The sequence below is a fragment of the Moschus berezovskii genome, chromosome Y (assembly GCF_049115385.1).
Source record: "Moschus berezovskii isolate FMDL1 chromosome Y, NW_MosBer_1.0, whole genome shotgun sequence".
NCBI lineage: Eukaryota > Metazoa > Chordata > Mammalia > Artiodactyla > Moschidae > Moschus > Moschus berezovskii.
Window position 1 is genome coordinate 9,114,891 of NC_142489.1, and position 17,727 is coordinate 9,132,617.

Genomic DNA, 17,727 nt, shown 5'->3' on the forward strand with positions numbered 1-17,727 from the left:
AACTCTTTGCGACCCCATGGACTCTAGTCTACCGTGCTTCTCCGTCCATGAGATTTTCCAGGCAAGAGTACTGGAGTGGGTTGTCACTTCCTTCTCCAGGGGATCTTCCCAACCCAAGTATAGAACCTGGGTCTCCCACACTGTAGGCAGACGCTTTACTGTCTGAGCCACCCAGGACACAACCTCAAATGAGCATGTTTTTCATAGAAGTGAGCAGACACCAGGAAAGAACACATCCAAGTTTATCACCGTGGGTGTCCTGCAAACGTGCTGTGAGAGCTTGAGTTCGTTGACAGAGAAGTCCAATCAGACAATCCCCATAGAGAAGTATGGATGGGCGTTTGTGACACTGAACAGGAGGCAGGGATCAAGACCATCCCCCAGAAAAAAAAACGCATAAAAAGGCAACGTGGTTGTCTGATGGGGCCTTACAAATAACTGAGAAAAGAAGAGAAGCTAAAGGCAAAGGAGAAAAGGAAAGATAGAAGCATCTGAATGCAGAGTTCCAAAGAATAGCAAGAAGAGATAAGAAAGCTTTCCCCAGCGATCAATGGAAAAAAAAAAAAAATAGAGGAAAACAACAGAATGGGAAAGACTAGAGATCTCTTCAAGAAAATTAGAGATACCAAGGGAAGATTTCATGCAAAGATGGCCTCAATAAAGGACAGAAATGGTATGAACCAAACAGAAGCAGAAGATAATAATAAGAGGTGGCAGGAATACACAGAAGAACAGTACAAAAAAGATCTTCATGGTGGTGTGATCACTCACCTAGAGCCAGACATCCTGGAATGTGAAGTCAAGTGGCCCTTAGAAAGCACCACTACGAACAAAGCTAGTGGAGGTGATGGAATTCCAGTTGAGCTATTTCAAATCCTGAAATATGATGCTGTGAAAGTGCTGCACTCAATATGCCAGCAAATTGGGAAAACTCAACAGTGGCCACAGGACTAGAAAATGTCAGTTTTCGTTCCAATCCCAAAGAAAGGCAATGCCAAAGAATGCTCAAACTACCGCACAATTGCACTCATCTCACACGCTAGTAAAGTCATGCTCAAAATTCTCCAAGCAAGGCTTCAATAGTACGTGAACCGTGAACTTCCAGATGTTCAAGCTGGATTTAGAAAAGGCAGAGGAACCAGAGATCAAATTGCCAACATCCGTTGGATCACCGAAAAAGCAAGAGAGTTCCAGAAAAACATCTATTTCTGCTTTATTGACTACACCAAAGCCTTACGCCAATTGATGGTTTTGAACTTTGGCGTTGGAGAAGACTCTTGGACTGCAAGGAGATCCAACCAGTCCATCCTAAAGAAAATCAATCCTGAATATACATTGGAAGGATTGATGCTGAAGCTGAGACTCCAATACTTTGGCCACCTGATGTGAAGAGCTGACTCATTTTAAAAGACCCTGATGCTGGGAAAGATTGAAGGCGGGAGGGACAACAGAGGATGAGATGGTTGGATGGCATCCCCGACTCAATGGACTTGAGTTTGAGCAAACTCCGGGAGTTGGTGATGGACAGGGAGGCCTGGCGTGCTGCAGTCCATGGGGTTGCAAAGAGTCAGATGACTGAGTGATTGAACTAAACTGAATAGAATGGCGATTCTGTGTGTGATTTTGAGCGTGTACGGGCCACTCTGCCACAAAATGTGATGTTGCAGGAACATTTCCATTCCAGCCATCCCAACTATTTTGATAGCTCAGACACTGTTTAAAAGTTTAGCTCAGTAGAATCACTTTCCATTTTTCATGGCAGAAATGAGCCTCTTTTTGACAAGCCATATTTCTGCAGCACTGTTCAACGGTGGTTTCCATCACCATGTGATTTATTACCTGCTTCCAGGAAAGAGCACGTTGGATGCAGGATATAAAAAAAAAAAATTAAAAATGAGACCTCTCCCTGCATTGCAAGGGGAAAAAGAAGGTTGCAAAACAGACGTTGCTTCTCTCCTTAAAAATAAAAATAAAAAAAAGACTTAAATCTTTTGCTTGGAAGTAAGAAAGGAAGTTTCTGAGACTTGGAGATTTCTTTTTATCATTAAGTCCCCCCTTTGTAGGATCAAGGCCCAGTTTAGTCATGAGATACTGATCTGAAGAAAATGGTTCTAATTCCTGTGTTCTTAAGTGCTGGGTTTTTGGGGGGGCATATGATGAAACACGGCTTCCAGAAACAGAGGTAGAACTAATGTTGTTTGCAGCAACATGGGTGGACCTAGAGATTCTCATAGTGAGTGAGGTAAGTCAGACAGACAGGCAGAAATATGGTATGGCACGCCTCATATGTGAAATGTATTATATAAAGAAATGACGCAGATGAATTTCCTTACAAAACAGAAACAGATTCACAGACTTAGCTTATGGTTGCCTGGGGGAAGGGGTAGTGAGGGAGTCTGGGATGGACATGGACACACTGCTGCATTTAACATGGAGAACCAGCAAGGACCTGCTGGACAGCACAGGGAACTCTGCTCAATCCTCTCTAATAACCTTATGGTTCCCAGGGGGAAGGATGGGGGAAGAGATAGCCAGGGAGTTTGGGATGGACATGGACACAGTGCTGTATGTAACATGGAGAACCAGCAGGGACCCTGCTGTCCAGCACAGGGAACTCTGCTCAGTGTCACGTGGCAGCCTGGATGGAAGGGGAGTTTGGGGGAGAAAGGACGCATGCATATGTGTGGCTGAGGATACATGTATACCTGTGGCTGAGACCTTTCAGTGTTCAGCTACAAACTGTCACAGCATTGTTCACTGACTATACTGCAGTATAAAAATAAAAGATTTTTTGTAAGAGAATAAAATAAAAAAGCGAGGTAGAGACTGACTGGGGGAAGAGGAGATCCGTTGCCAGTCTTGAACCGTCATGGAAAGGCCTTATCTCCATGTGGACAAAAAGGTTTTATCTGTTTGCTTATTGTTGGACCTGACTAGGGGCTTCCTAAGGGCTTCCTGGGCAGCTCAGCTGGTGAAGAATCAGCCTGTAATGCAGAAGAAACTGGTTCGATTCCTGGCTCGGGAAGATCCCCTGGAGAAGGGAAAGGCTACCCACTCCAGTATTCTAGCCTGGAGAATCCCACGGATACATTCCATGGGGTCGCAAAGACTCAGGCACGGCTGAGCCACTTTCACTTTCAGTCTTAAGGACTGAGTCTTTGTGGAAATTTCACAATACCTGCCATTGCAGCATAGAAACAGTATTCAGAGCACACACTGCTTCTGGATAAAATTGTCTGTCTACCCTGTTCCTGTCATGGCAAGGAGCAAGCAGGCTTTGAAAGCGAGCCAATTCTGTCTTTTGTTCTTATTTTTAACTTAGCGGTAATGGAGTATTTTCAGTTCTGTGGACTTTGGCGGAGCGCGTGGCGGATCGTGCAGGGTGGGTGCCGGACGAGCACTTAGCAGCAAGGCTATAATTACTTTATGAGGGTTTTAGTGACACCAAAAGGTGCCACCAAAAAAGAAAGAAAGGAAGGAAAAGCCTGAGGGACATCGGGCCTCTCAAGAGTGCTCACCCAAATTATATGAGCAAGTAAGAACGACCGTCTATGCAAGGCAGCAAGAGACACACAGATGTACAGAACAGACTTTTGGACTCTGGAAGAAGGCGAGGCTGGGATGATTTTGGAGAATGGCATTGAAACATGTATATTATCATACGTGAAACAGATCGCCAGTCCAGGTTCGATGCGTGAGACAGGGTGCTCGGGGCTGGTGCACTGGGCTGACCCTGAGGGATGGGATGGGGAGGGAGGTTCACGATGGGGGACACATGTACACCCGTGGCTGATTCATGTCAATGTACCGCAAAAACCACCACAATATTGCAAAGTAATTAGCCGCCGATTAAAATAAATTTTTTTAAAGTTCCAATTTCTTATAGTAGGAGAGGATAAACATAGAGTGTTGGGTTTTTTTTTCTTCTTTTTAAACTTTTGTTGGAGTGTAGTTCATTTACAATGGTGTGTTAGTTTCTGCTGCGCAGCAAAGTGATTTGTTTATACCATGTGCTGTGAGCTCAGTCGCTTCAATCGTGTCTGAAACTTTGAGGCCCCATGGACTGCAGCCCGCCAGGCTTCTCTGTCCGTGGGATTTTCCAGGCAAGAATGCTGGAGTGGGTCGCCGTTTCCTCCCGCAGGCGATCTTCAGACCCAGGGATCGAACCCGAGTCTCCCATGTCTACCGCATTTCAAGCAGATTCTTTACCACGGACTCATCGGTATTATCTATTCTTTTTCAGATTCGTTTCCCATATAGATTAGTACACAGTATTGAGTAGAGGTCCCTGTGCTGTACCGTAGGTCCTTATTAGTATCTGTTTAATATATGGCTTCCCTGATAGCTCAGTTGGCTAAGAATCTGCCTGCAATGGAGGAGACCCTGGTTCGATTCCTGAGTGGGGAAGATCCTCTGGAGAAGGGAGAGGCTATTCACTCCAGTATTCTTGGGCTTCCCTGGTGGCTCAGCTGGTAAAGAATCTCCCTGCAGTGCGGGAGACCTGGGTTCGATCCCTGGGTCAGGAAGAGCCCCTGGAGCAGGGAGAGGCTCCCCACTCCAGTATTCTGGCCCCGGGAATCCCATGGACTATACAGTCGCAAAGAATCAGAGATGACTGAGCAGCCTTCACTTTCTTTCATTTTTGTCTATGGTAGCGTGTATCTGTCAACACTAGTCTTCAGATGCATCCCTCCCCCGTTTTCCCTCTTTGGTAGCAATAGGTTTCTTTCCTACATCTGTGGCTCCCTTTCTGCTTTGTGGATAAGTTCATTTATGCCTTTTTTTTTTTTTTAGATTCCACGTATAAGCATTATCATTATGATGTTTGCCTTGGGCATCTTTTTAATCAGAAAAAGAAAACCCTCAAATTCAACAATCTCACTCTTTTGCGGGTATCTTTCTGCCCCAGGTCTCCGTGGCAGCAGCCTCAGAGTGTCAATGCCTTCAATTTCTCTAGTGGGGGTTCATGTATGTGTCACTCAAAACAAAAGTTTAGACTTTTCTCTTTTCCTTTATGTAACCTCCCAAAGGGACTTCCCATGTGGCTCAGTGGTAAAGAATCTGCTTGCCAGTGCAGGAGACATGGGTTTGAGACCTGAGTCGGGAAGATCCCCTGGAGCAGGAAGTGGCCGCCCACTCTGATGTTGTTGCCTGGGAAATCCCATGGACAGAGGAGCCTGGTGGTCTGCAGTCCGTGGGGTTGCAAAGAGTCGGATGTGACCTAGCGACTAAACAACAAACCTCCAAATAGTCTTATTTTGCTCATCACCCATTGTATCCAGTTATCCCTTGCCAGCTGGAAACTTTTGCCTTTCGGCATAATCGTTGAAGAGATGTATTTACCTTTGAGAGCATTAACATATGTGCCGTGTGTGTGTGTGTCTGTGTGTGTGTGTGGTGTGCATCCACATCTCTACAAATGAGGCAGTTTTGTTCTTTTTCATGGCTGAGTAGTATTCCGTTCTGTATATGCAGCTCATCTTGTTTGTCACTTCATCTGTCAGTGGATATGTGGGTTGCTCGCACGTCCTGGCTAATGTAAATAGGGCTGTGGTGAACACTGGTGCTGCCTGTGTCTTTTTGAATTAGGGTTGTTCTTTTTTTTTTCGGGGTATATGCCCATGAGTGGGTCCACCCCACGGACACTCATGACATTGGGAGAATCACTCCGTGTCTCCGGATTACGATCCCAGGATGACGCCGGTCCCAACTCATGGTGTCGCTTTGAGGATGAGATCAGTTCAGGCGTGAGCAGAGCTGACCTGCCTCCCTGCATGGCATATGGTGCCCGGTGATGGTCAAGTTGGTGTTCTCAGCGTTCCTGGTTGAACGACCACCTTGTAGCCCCATCACGCCTTCGTGTACTGAAGGATAGCTCAGACGCCAGGGTGTTTGAGTCCCCTGGTGGGCATGGCGACCTCACGCCCTGCCTGCTTCGTCCCCAGGGTCATCGACGGCCGGGACCTGATGCCCTTGCTTCAGGGGCGGACCCAGCGATCGGAGCACGAGTTCCTCTTCCACTACTGCAACTTCTACCTGAACGCCGTGCGCTGGCACCCACCCAACAGTGAGTAGACGCGTCTCTCCTGTCGCGTATCTTTCCCCGCCTCGCTTCGAGGGCTGCGTGCCATCAGGGAGGGGCAGGGGAAGAGAAGAAAACCGCAAGAGGGCATTGCTCTCGTGAGATGCCCCCCTCCCGGCCCCGCGAAGAAGCTGGGTTTGATGTGTCCTTCCTTCTCTTCCTACTTTCTTCTCTTGAGCCTGCTGTTTACCCCAGTAGTCTCAGCAGACCTGGGCGTCGCCCAGCTCTCTGCCAGTGTTTGCTGGCTCCTTCCTCCTGGGGGTGCAGAGGACGTGCCAGGTGGTCGGCAGGCTTCTGAAGCTCCTTCCTTCCCACTCTGCCAGCTACCCAGCTGCATCTCCTGGTCTGACCTTCTGTCTGAGTTTCTGCCCAAGAGCCCCTCTGCTCTGGCATGGCTGTTCTCTGTTTGCGGTTCCCTCTGCTTGGAATGACTTTCTTTTCCTACCTGGAAAAGCTTACCCACTTCCCGCGATGCCCCTCAAATGCCATCTCCCCTGCCTGCGGTCTTCTAGCTTTGCACTGGTGCTAGCTGGCTTTAACGTGTCTACCTGACCTTGTCCCCTGAGCCTTAAAGGCAGCGGGTCATGACCCACCGATCTGTCGATCTGTTTGGTCACAGATTCTCTGTGTGTGTGTGCTAGCCGTAGATGTTTAAGACAATGCTCAGATATCTGTTTGGTCACAGATTCTCTGTGTGTCTCTGCTAGCCGTAGATGTTTAAGACAATGCTCAGATGCGTTGATGGCGTCGTGGTTCCCAGACCAAGTGTATTTTCCGTCTGTGTCAGTGGCAAGATGTACTCAATCCTTCGGGTCTGCCTACAGCAGATATAAAAGTGCATTTCCTTTTCTTAAAAATGTTTCTTTACTCAGGTATGTGTTTTTGGTTGCGCTGGGTCTCTGTTGCTTTGAGGAGGCTTTCTCTAGTTTCAGCAAGCAGGGGCCACTCTCTGCTCGCAGTTTGCAAGCTTCTGATTGCAGTGGGTTCTCTTGTTGCAGAGCACGGGCCGTAGGGCGCTCAGGCTTCAGTGGTTGCAGCCCGTGGGCTCCATAATTGTGGCTCCTTGGCTCTCGAGCACAGGTTCAATGGTTGAGGCACACAGGTTCAGTTGTTCCATGGCAAGTGGGATCTTCCCGGACCAGGGATCAGACCTGCGTCTCCTGCATGGCCAGGTGGATTCTTAACCACTGAACCACCAGGGAAGTCCCAACAGATGTATTTCTAACAAGCCTAAAGGACCAAGTGGAAACAAGTGATGATCATACGTGTGGCGATAATCCCACATCTGGTTTTCATACATGTAAGCATAAAATTATGTACAAGGAGATCCAACCAGTCCATCCTAAAGAAAATCGGTCCTGAAGATTCATTGGAAGGACTGATGCTGAAGCTCCAATACTTTTGGACACGTGATGTAAAGAACTGACTCTTTAGAAAAGACCCTGATGCTGGGAAAGATTGAGGGCAGGAAGAGAAGGGGACAACAGAGGGTGAGATGGTTGGATGGCATCACCGACTCAATGGACAGGAGTTTGAGCAAGCTCTGGGGGTTGGTGGTGGACAGGGAGGCCTGGCGTGCTGCAGTCCATGGGGTCGCAGAGAGTCGGACACGACTGAGCGACTGAACAGCATCATCACATCACTGCGATGCCGAGGCGTCTGTGGGAACCCTCACCTAGTCTACGCCTATTGTACATCTTAGAGATCGACGCTCATGTTAGACTCTCAGGTGCCTCTGGAGAGACGGAATGAAGCTCTGCTTTTCTCTAGCATGTTTTGGGTTCTGCTCCCAGATGCGAGATTCTCCCAGAGCATCTGGTGGCTCCTTCTTAAATTCAGGACGTTCTCATACCAGATTTCAGTGCAGTCCTGATCCCATCCTCGTCACCCAGCCGAGTTACCCAAGATATCATTTAAAGAGCAGCTGCTCCATTATTTTTCAAGTGGAAGATTGTGAGCCTTCCTTTGTGCACAGAAATGAGACCAGGTTTACCCTCGAAAGTTTATCCTTTAAATCTGGAAGAGTTCCCTGAGATAACTTGTGGGCACTTTTCTAGTTTAAATCTGTATGACTTCCTTGTGACAATTTCTGGCAGATGAATGTGGTAAAACCACATGCTCACAATTCTAGGCTCGGAAGGGCCCTGTTTACCTATCTCATCCATGTGTCCATGACTCCTAATGTCCATAGGCATGCTGTCTCTTTTTTTAGGTTAATTGGCAGCGTTTCTGGAGGACGAAAAATGGCAACCCACCCCAGTACTCTTACCTGGGAAATCACACGGACAGAGGAGCCTGGCGGACTTCAGTCCATGGGGTTGCAAAGACTCGCACATGACTTGGTGACGAAACAGCTGGCAGCATTTAAATCTGAGTCAGTTCAGTTCTGTCTCTCAGTTGTGTCTGACTCTTTGCGACCCCATGGACTGCAGCACGCCAGGACTCCCTGTCCATCAGCAACTCCCAGAGTTTACTCATACTCTTGGAAGTAAACTCGGCGATGCCATCCAACCATCTCTTTTAAATCTGAGCCATCTCATAAAGGAGAGATGTGGTCCTCCCCATCTTTCCTTTTTTTTTTTTTTAACTTCTTATTTTATATTGAAGTAAGTCCATTCTAAAGGAGATCAGTCCTGGGTGTTCATTGGAAGGACTGATGCTAAAGCTGAAACTCCGATACCTTGGCCACCTCATGCGAAGAGCTAACTCACTGGAAAAGAGTCTGATGCTGGGAGGGATTGGGGGTGGGAGGACAAGGGGACGACAGAGAATGAGATGGCTGGATGGCATCACCGACTCGATGGACATGAGTTTGAGTGAACTCTGGGAGTTGGTGATGGACAGGGAGGCCTGGCATGCTGTGATTCATGGGGTCGCGAAGAGTCGGACACAACTGAGCGACTGAACTGAACTGAACTGAACTGATACTTGATGAACAATGTTACCTTAGTTTCCGATGCTCAGCACCATGATTCAGTGATACATATACATATATGTGTTCTTTTTCACATGCTTTTCCCATGTAGCTTGCTTCATAATACTGGACAGAGTTGTCCGTACTATACAGTAGGTCCTTCTTGGTTATGTGTCTTAAACATAGCAGTGTGTCCACGTTCCCGCTTCCTTTTATACTGAGCCTGAAAGAACCATAAAGAACCAAGTTTCCGGGGCTCTTGGCTGTTTAAAGATGTCCTGAGCCGTGCCAAATTGCATTTAAGTAAAGCCAGCCGCCTCCATTTACAGGGGCCGCCGGAAGGAACGTATTGGATCAGGGGCTAGGGAAACAGTTATGTGGAGGGATAAACAGGAAGGGGCAGAAAATAGGGGTAAGTGAGCAAAACCAGACCCAGATGCTGAGAGGCAGCAGGCCCGGGGGATCACATTTGCTGCTGAGACAGACACCAGGGACATTGCCTCTTACGCAACTCATCGCTGTCTTCCGCCTCGAGGCAGCGACAGAGGAGGGAAAATGACAGTCTTTCGATGCCGGAATCATCCGTCTAGTCAACGGGTCTGAAGAAACCCTGGATTTCTTTTTTTTTTTTTCAATCAGTCATCTTGTCTTCTTTGGAGATCGTGTCCTGAAACTCAGGCACGGTGGTGGCCGCTGTGGCTGTCCCTGGTGACGGTTTTATTGAGCATCTACCACGTGGTGCCTGCTGGACTGGACACCTGTCGGTGGTCAAAATATACCGAGTTCTCTGCCCGGGAGTTGCTTGCCTCTTAGGTCATGGGGGGAGCTGCAGGCTGGGCAAACAGCCGGGAATGCAGACTTGTATCAGGAAACGTCCCTTGCCCGTGACGATTACTAGTACTGCATGAGTACTAGTTGGAAGAGACAGCTTAGATCATCTCGTAACCGAAAGTGGGGTCCGGCTGCTGGACGCTCAGAAGCCACTGAAGAGGGCGAGGTGGCAGGAAGGAGAGTTTGCTTGATTTGGGATGCTCTCAGCCAGGGGCGGGGGCGGGGGTGGACATCTGTCCAAAGGCTGACTCCTTGACAGTCAGAATGTAAAAGCTTTTATAGACAGAGGGAGGGGGGTTCCTTGCGGAAACAGCACAGTCAGCCCTGACGGTCATCTTGAAACTGATCGTCGGTGGTCTGATCAGGATCATCTTGATTCTTTTCGGTCCAGTTCATCTTTCAGTCCCACTAGCGGTAAAGAACCCAGCTGCCGATGCAGGATGCATAAGAGACGTGGGTTCGGTCCCTAGATGGGGAAGATCCCCTGGAGAAGGGTATGGCAACCCACTCCAGGATTCTTGCCTGGAGAATGCCACGGACAGAGAAGTTTGGAGGGTTACAGTCCACGGGGTCGCCAAGGGTCACACAGGACAGAGATGACTTAGCAGAGCAGTGCACGGTCTTCAGTCCCAGGGTTGATTGGTTTCCATTTCTTTGAGGCCAGTTCTGGGAATGAAGGCAGGTGAGATCATGGCTACAGTCTGGTTGTCATGGAGTTATCTGACTGTCTTCCTTGGTTTCTGCCTGTTCTCCCTTCTCTGACCAAACTTATTCTTTGGCTTAAGGCTTTTCAAGGACGAAAGGCAGGCTGAGGACCTTAAGGTCCTGCTGTCTTTCAGCTTCTGGATCTATATCTGCAGGAGACTGTGGGTTAGCACAGAACCTAAACCAGTCCTAGTTGGAGGACATCACTTGGATCATCTCAGATCTCTGTTGATAGGAGACTGTGGGCAATTCACAGACATTGAACTAGTACTGTTTAGAAGAGATAGGCTTGGATCATCTGAGATCTATGCTTACAGGAGATTGTGGTCATCACCACCTGGGGGACGCTTTCTGTAATTCTTAGAGGCGAGAGTATTGCCACCTTGAGCTCCAGATACTTGGTTAGAAAAGAAGAGAGACATCTAGGCTCAGGGTTTGTAAATGTAGGGCCAGGGCAGCAGTGAGCCGGAGCCAGCCCCTGATGGCTGAGGAATCTCCCCAGCTTGTGGGGAACACGTTGCTACCTGGAAGTCAGCCTCGTGGGGAGCATCTATACCACGGCGACTGGCTGACACAGCAGATGTTAACCGTGTTCCTCTCTCAGAGAAGCTAGAGCTTTCCAGCAGGACCCTGGTACCCATCTACTAGAATGGAGTGGCAGCGTTGGGGAGGTCCAGCTCGTGTTTGTCTTGATGAGGTTGGATGCCTACATTTCCCTGGTGACTCTGACAGTGAAGAATCCACCTGTAAAGCAGGAGACCCAGGTTTGATTCCTGGGTTGGGAAGACCCCCCCCCGCCGCCACCGGAGAAGGGCGTGGCAACCCACTCCAGTGTTCTTGCCTGGAAAATCCCATGGACAGAGGAGCCTGGTGGGCTACATACAGTCGGGGTCGCAGATAATCGGACATGACTGAGCAATTGATGTTTTCACTACCTGTTACAATTCCAGACTTGTTAAATACTCATTTTTTTCCCAAAACGTTACAGCCAGAATACTGTTTCTACTCTTTTAAAACATGAATCCCTTTCAGCTTTTATATACAATGTCTTCTCTATAATTGAATATTAGGGCCAGAGAGGTGTTTCTACTCTCAAAATATGAATCCCTTTTGGCTTTTATATGCAATGTCTTCTCTACAATAATTGAACAATTCTATAATTCTAATGATTCTGTAGCTTGGTTGTCTCAGCACATTGAGGTGATGAGAATTCTCCATTTATTTTTTTCCCTAAGAGTGAGCACTGGTTTTAAAAATGATCATGTATATATAGGCTTTGTAAGGTCGCGAAAATGGGCATCTTAAGCTGTAAGGAAATAACCCAGACACCAAGGGAAAGTAACAGGCTTTATTGGCAGTGCGCTCCCGGGCAGAACCCACTGACCGCAAGAATGGCCACGAGGAGTTCTGCCCCGAACAAAGGCAGAGTGCGGTTTTTATGTCTTCGGGGCAGGAAGTGACATCATATAAACCTGGACAGGCCTAAATAAGGCAAAGCTCGGGAACGCGAGATTGTGAATGGTCAGCCAGTCGAGGTGGTGAGCCCAGGTTGGTCGCTCTGGAGGTCAGGAAGGAGGGTAGATCTCGGCAGAGGGTTATTACGTCAGAGATTCCTCAGCGGTTTGGCGGGACTTTTTACCTCCGGCAGGGGATGGAGAGGGGAAGAAGAAGCCGAGACGGCCACCGGGAAGGGGAAGCCAAGAAGACCACCAGGGTCCGACCTCACAGGCTTCCCTGGTGGCTCAGACAGTAAAGACCCTGCCTGCGATGCTGGAGACCTGGGTTCGATCCCTGGGTCAGGAAGATCCCCCTGGAGGAGGAAATAGCAATCCACTCCCGTATCCTTGCCTGGAAAATCCCACAGTCAGAGGAACCTGGCAGGCTACAGTCCACCGGGTCGCAAAGAGTCAGACATGCCTGAGCTACTGACACTTTCACTACCTTACAATTCCAGACTTGTTAAAAACTCATTTTTCCAAAACATTAGAGCCAGAACACTGTCTACTCTTTTAAAACATGAATCCCTTTCAGCTTTTATGTATAATGTCTTCTCCATAATTGAATAATTCTATAATTCTAATGATTCTGTAATTTAGTTGTCTCAGCACATTGAATGGCTTAACTTTATCATCATCTGAGATCATTATTCCCATTACATTTTAGGAGAACTCAAGAAAGCAATAGTAGAACACGAATAACTTTGGTTATGTGACGATGGGAATTTTGAACTTAAATTTCCTGTTCAGCATGGATTCAAAAAGTGTGGCTTTAAGATTTGACTTAGGCATCTATGTTAGTATAAAGTCAATGCAATGGCAACTGGATTTTATGGTCAAATGTGTTTTCAAAGACTGGTAGATGTTTTTGGCTCTGGTATTCTGGTGCAGAGTTTTGAGAAGATGAACATAAGTCTATAACGGCTGCAGCTAAGTCGTGTCTGACTTTTTGTGACCCCATGGACTGTAGCCCGCCAGGCTCCTCTGTCCAGGCGATTCTCCAGGCAAGGATACGGGAGTGAGTAGCAGAGAGAATGTTCTGATTACAGCTACTTTTGTCTTAGAAATTAAACGGCATGAGAAAGGCTGAGCTGGTTTTTGTGTTCCATAATCATTTTGGTGGGTGTTGGTCGGACACCCTTCTTTATCTGAAGATCAGAAGTTCAATCTGAATGGTCAGCTACAGCGTATTGAAGGCTGAGGCTGAACTAACGTCAGTTCAGTTCAGTTCAGTCACTCACTCGTGTCTGACTCTTTGCGACCCCATGAACCGCAGCACGCCAGGCCTCTCTGTCCATCGCCAACTCCCAGAGTCCACCCAAACTCGTGCCCATTGAGTCAGTGATGTCATCCAATCATCTCGTCCTCTGTCGTCCCCTTCTCCTCCCGCCCCCAATCTTTCCCAGCATCAAGGTCATTTCAAATGAGTTGGCTCTTTAGTTGTTGGAGCTTCAACGTCAGCAACTTCCACTGAATGATTAGAATAATCAAAGCAACGAAGAGCAAAGGTTAAAGGCAAAGAAACTGAGTCAAGGAGGAACCGAAATCCGCCCTGCCCTGTAACACGTTCAGTAGACGACATCAAGATGACGGAGGGCGTCAGCTGAGGGTCCCAGGGGATGGTATGGGTGGCACACAGCGGGGGGGAAACAGAGCAGTCTTTGAAATGGTTCTTTTTTTTTTTTAAAAAAAAAGGTAATTTTCTTTATTTTTGTCTGTGCTGGGTCTTCTTTGCTGTGAGGGCTCCTCTCTTGTTTCGGTGCCTGCCCTTCTCTTGTTGTGGAGCACAGGCTCTTGGGTATGTAAGCTTCAGTAGCTGCAGCGCGTGGCCTCAGAACTTGTGGCTCCCGGGCTTGGCTGCCCTGAGGGACATGGGAATCTTCCCAGATCAGGGATCCAATCTGTGTCCCTGGCATTGGCAGCTGGACTCTTTACCACTGAGGCACCAGGGAAGTCCTGCAATGCCTCTCGAAGCACTCCAAGGTGGCAGTTTGTAGTGGGAAAAGGCTGCTAAGACCAAAACCCCCAAATGGCTATATTTGGCTGCGATGATATATACACGGAGTCCCCCACGCATGCAAAGTTAATCTTGCCAAGACAAGCAGTTAAACCACATTCATCAAGGGCCATCAAAATCTGAGTGATAAATTAAGAGTCAGTGTGTGGAAGCCCTTTAAATTTTGTTGTTCATGTTCTTTAAGAATCCTGAAGATGGCGGGGGTGGAAAAAAGTGTCTTAAGATTTGTATTGCAGTGGCAACAGGTTGAGAAACAGCTGGAAAGCAGTGGTCTCGTCTTAGACTGCTGGCCGCTTTACATTCAAAGGGGGGCTCCCCTGGTGCCTCAGAAGGTAAAGAGTCTGCCTGCAATGCAGGACACCTGGGTTCGATCCCTGGGTCAGGGAAGATCCCCTGGAGAAGGGTGTGGCAACCCACTGCAGTATCCTTGCCTGGAGAATTCCATGGACAGAGGAGCCTGGCGGGCTACACTCCATGGGATTGCAAAGAGTCAGACACGACTGAGCAGCTAAAGAACAGCAAATCAGGAAAGGAGACGGGAACCTGAGAGGTTAATAGCCACGCCCAGCATCCCACAGCTAGGAGATCGCATAGCTGCGGTTGGAACCCAGCCTGTCACAGCCAATAGAAAGGGCGGGAGAGTTCAAGCGGATTGTACTCAATGAGCCACCAACACAAGACACCGTCCCGAGCTCAGAATAAAGGATATGTCCCCAGGAGGCTGGTCATCCGTCTAGATTCACAGGTAATCCTTGCATGAAGTGGGATGTGATTTGCAAAGCAGACTGGCATCTGTTAGGAGGGATTAAGCATCTTTTATCTGCAGAATGTTCTTCTGATGCCTCCGTGGACAGCCCAGTGGGCTTTGCATTGTCCCCATTTGTTCTTGGGTGAGCACTCCCCCGAGTGCTCATTCTCGAGGTTTGTCTGCCAGGAGACCTCAGAACCCTTTCTTGTGGCCGAGTCCCTGAAAGCAATCAAGATCAAAACAGCGGTGCCTGTCCTGGGCTTCACACGCCCCTCAGAGCCCCAGGGAATCTCAGGGCACCATCGCTTATTTGAAGCTGGAAAAGGGCTGAATTCAGGGTCCAGCTCAGGAGTCAGGCTGTTCTCAATTAAATTCCAGTTGCCACTTTGTCAAAGGACTGGAAGCTTTCTTTTCTTGTGACTGAAAACAAAGTGAGTCACTTTTTTTTTTAACCTGTGAAAGTGTTAGTCGCTCAGTCGTGTCCGACACTCTGCGACCTCGCGGACTGTAGCCCGCCAGGCTCCTCTGTCCATGGAATTCTCCAGGCAAGAATACTGGAGTGGGTTGTCATTTCCTCCTCCAGGGGATCTTCCCAACCCAGGGATCGAACCCAGGTCTCCATCACTGCAGGCAGATTCTCTACCGTCTGAGCCACCAGGAAGCCCCCTGTTAAGCTGTGATTCTACATAAAAATGTTTCAAAGGTAAATAGTGAGCTCCATAGCACTTTGTATGACAGTGACAAAGCCGTCCTGCAACAGTAATAAGTCACTGACATCTTTGCGGTTTAGGTGTCCCTCTCTTAAATTTTGGGCTTCCCTGGTGGCTCAGCTGGTAAAGAATCCACCTGCAACGTGGAAGACCTAGGTTCCATCCCTGGGTTGGGAAGATCCCCTGGAGAAGGGAAAGGCTACCCACTCCAGTGTTCTGGCCTGGAGAATCCCATAGACTGTATATAATCCATGGGGTCGCAAAGAGTCTGCCAGGACTGAGTCACTTTCACTTTCTCTTAGATTTTGAATCATCGTTTAAGCTGAAGTCAAATTATTGTTCCCATCACTACGCAGAATACTTTTGTTTTTGAAAAAATGCTGCCTGCAGTTTCCCTGCATTCTCACTGTAAAATTTAATAATTCCTTCCTCTCATCATTGGATCTCAATTGTAGCTGAGTTTAAGATTCCGTGGTGGTCAAATATTTATCTATGACAGAGGTGAGACAGAAAGCAACCTTTTTTGGAGTGCCCTGGAATTTTAACAATAAACAAAAGAATCTTTTTTAACTCAACAACGTTTTAGTACTCTCTGGAGAAATCCCAGATGAAATACGTCATCAAAATAAATTTGAAAAACAGGATTAAATAGACATATTAGAAATGCAAGGTGACAGGAGGCGCCTCCTTTCTGTTGAAATGACACCTTTGACAGTGTTGATTCTTGGTTTCCTGGTGAACAACAGAACAGACCCTGAACTAAGGCTTCATATCGTATAAACCTAGGCTTTCGCAGGTGGCACAGTGGTAAAGAATCTGCCTGCCAATGCAGCAGACATAAGAGATGCATGTTCAGTCCCTGGGTCAGGAAGATCCCCTGGAGGAGGGCATGGCAACCCGCTCCAGTATATTCTTGCCTGGAAAATTCCGAGGACAGAGGAGCCTGGCACGTGCAATAAAATGCATTTGAGCAAACCCAAAGTGGTCTAAAGAAATTATACAGAGAATGCACAATGTATCTTTCTATAAAAAGTTTTAAAAAATCCACATTGGGCGCTATAAAGGCAGACACCTCGATGGCATACCAAACAAATGTTCAGAAAAATTAAGTCTTAATTCTGCACTCGTCTGAGCTACGTGTCTGCTCTCTGTGAGAATGCTTAAGGTTTATTTACTGACTGGTCCTCACACCTGTGTGTGTGCATGCTCAATTGCTCAGTCACGTCCAATTCTGTGTGACCCCATGGACTGTAGCCCACCAGGCTCATCTGTCCGTGGGATTCTCCAGGCGAGAATACTGGAGTGTGTTGCCATGCCCTCCTTCAGGGAATATTTACCCTTACTCACCCTTGAATATGCTTGTCTGGGGTCAGGGGCTTTTTGAGGAGAATGTGGACAGCCGTGCCAATTGTCTTCTGTTGTCCATTAGTTTATTTTGCATTTGGATCCGTGGGTGAGCACTCAATACGTGCAATGACAAAATCACCGTTTCCGTGACACAAACAGATGATCAGAGTGAATTAAGTAGGTGTGTGATGCTTTCTAGGGGGACAGTCTCCATGGTTTTCTATAAAAAAGCTGGAAGGATAAAGCGGAAAAGGACAGTTTCAGTCTGAACCTACTTTCACTTGGTTTATACACGTTAACTCTGTTTTCATCTGCCACCTTTTTCTACCCAGGATGCAGTTCCTAGACCTCTATCAGAGCCATCTCTCAGAAAGTCACAGCATCGTAGGATAAACAGTGAATCAATCATTTCACAATTATTTGTTTGTAAATCAGTTTTTTTCCCCTAAAATTTTAATATGGCTATTTAGTCATTGGAAGAGACCCTGATGCTGGGAAAGATTGAAGGCAGGAGGAGAAGGGGTAACAGAGGATGAGATACTTGGATGGCATCACCGACTCAAGGGACATGAGTTTGAGAAAACTCCAGGAGTTGGTGAAGGACAGGGAAGCCTGGCGTGCTGCAGTCCATGGGGTTGCAAAGAGTCGGACACGACGGAGCGCCTGAGCAACAGCAACAAATGGAACATAGAACTTACATTTTTTAAACTTTTTTATTTATTTCTGGATGCCCTGGGTCTTTGTTGCTGCATGGGGGGCTTTCTCTAGTTGTGGCACATGGGCTTGTCGTTGAGGGGGCCTCTCTCATTGTGAGCTCTGGGGCCCATGGCTTCAGTGGTTGCAGCTTTTGGGCTCCCCCTAGAGGCAAGCCCCCCAC

The 17,727-nt window shown here is 47.7% G+C and overlaps 1 protein-coding gene across 3 annotated transcripts in view; it reads left to right on the top strand.

Annotated features, from left to right (window-relative positions):
- Positions 1-17,727, top strand: part of LOC129564114 (steryl-sulfatase) — a 154,010-nt gene that overhangs the window by 134,695 nt on the left and 1,588 nt on the right. For all 3 annotated transcript variants that reach the window (XM_055437719.2, XM_055437720.2, XM_055437718.2), the window contains one exon: positions 5,946-6,067. In XM_055437719.2, coding sequence (XP_055293694.2) covers positions 5,946-6,067 — 122 coding nt within the window. The remainder of the gene's footprint in view (positions 1-5,945; positions 6,068-17,727) is intronic.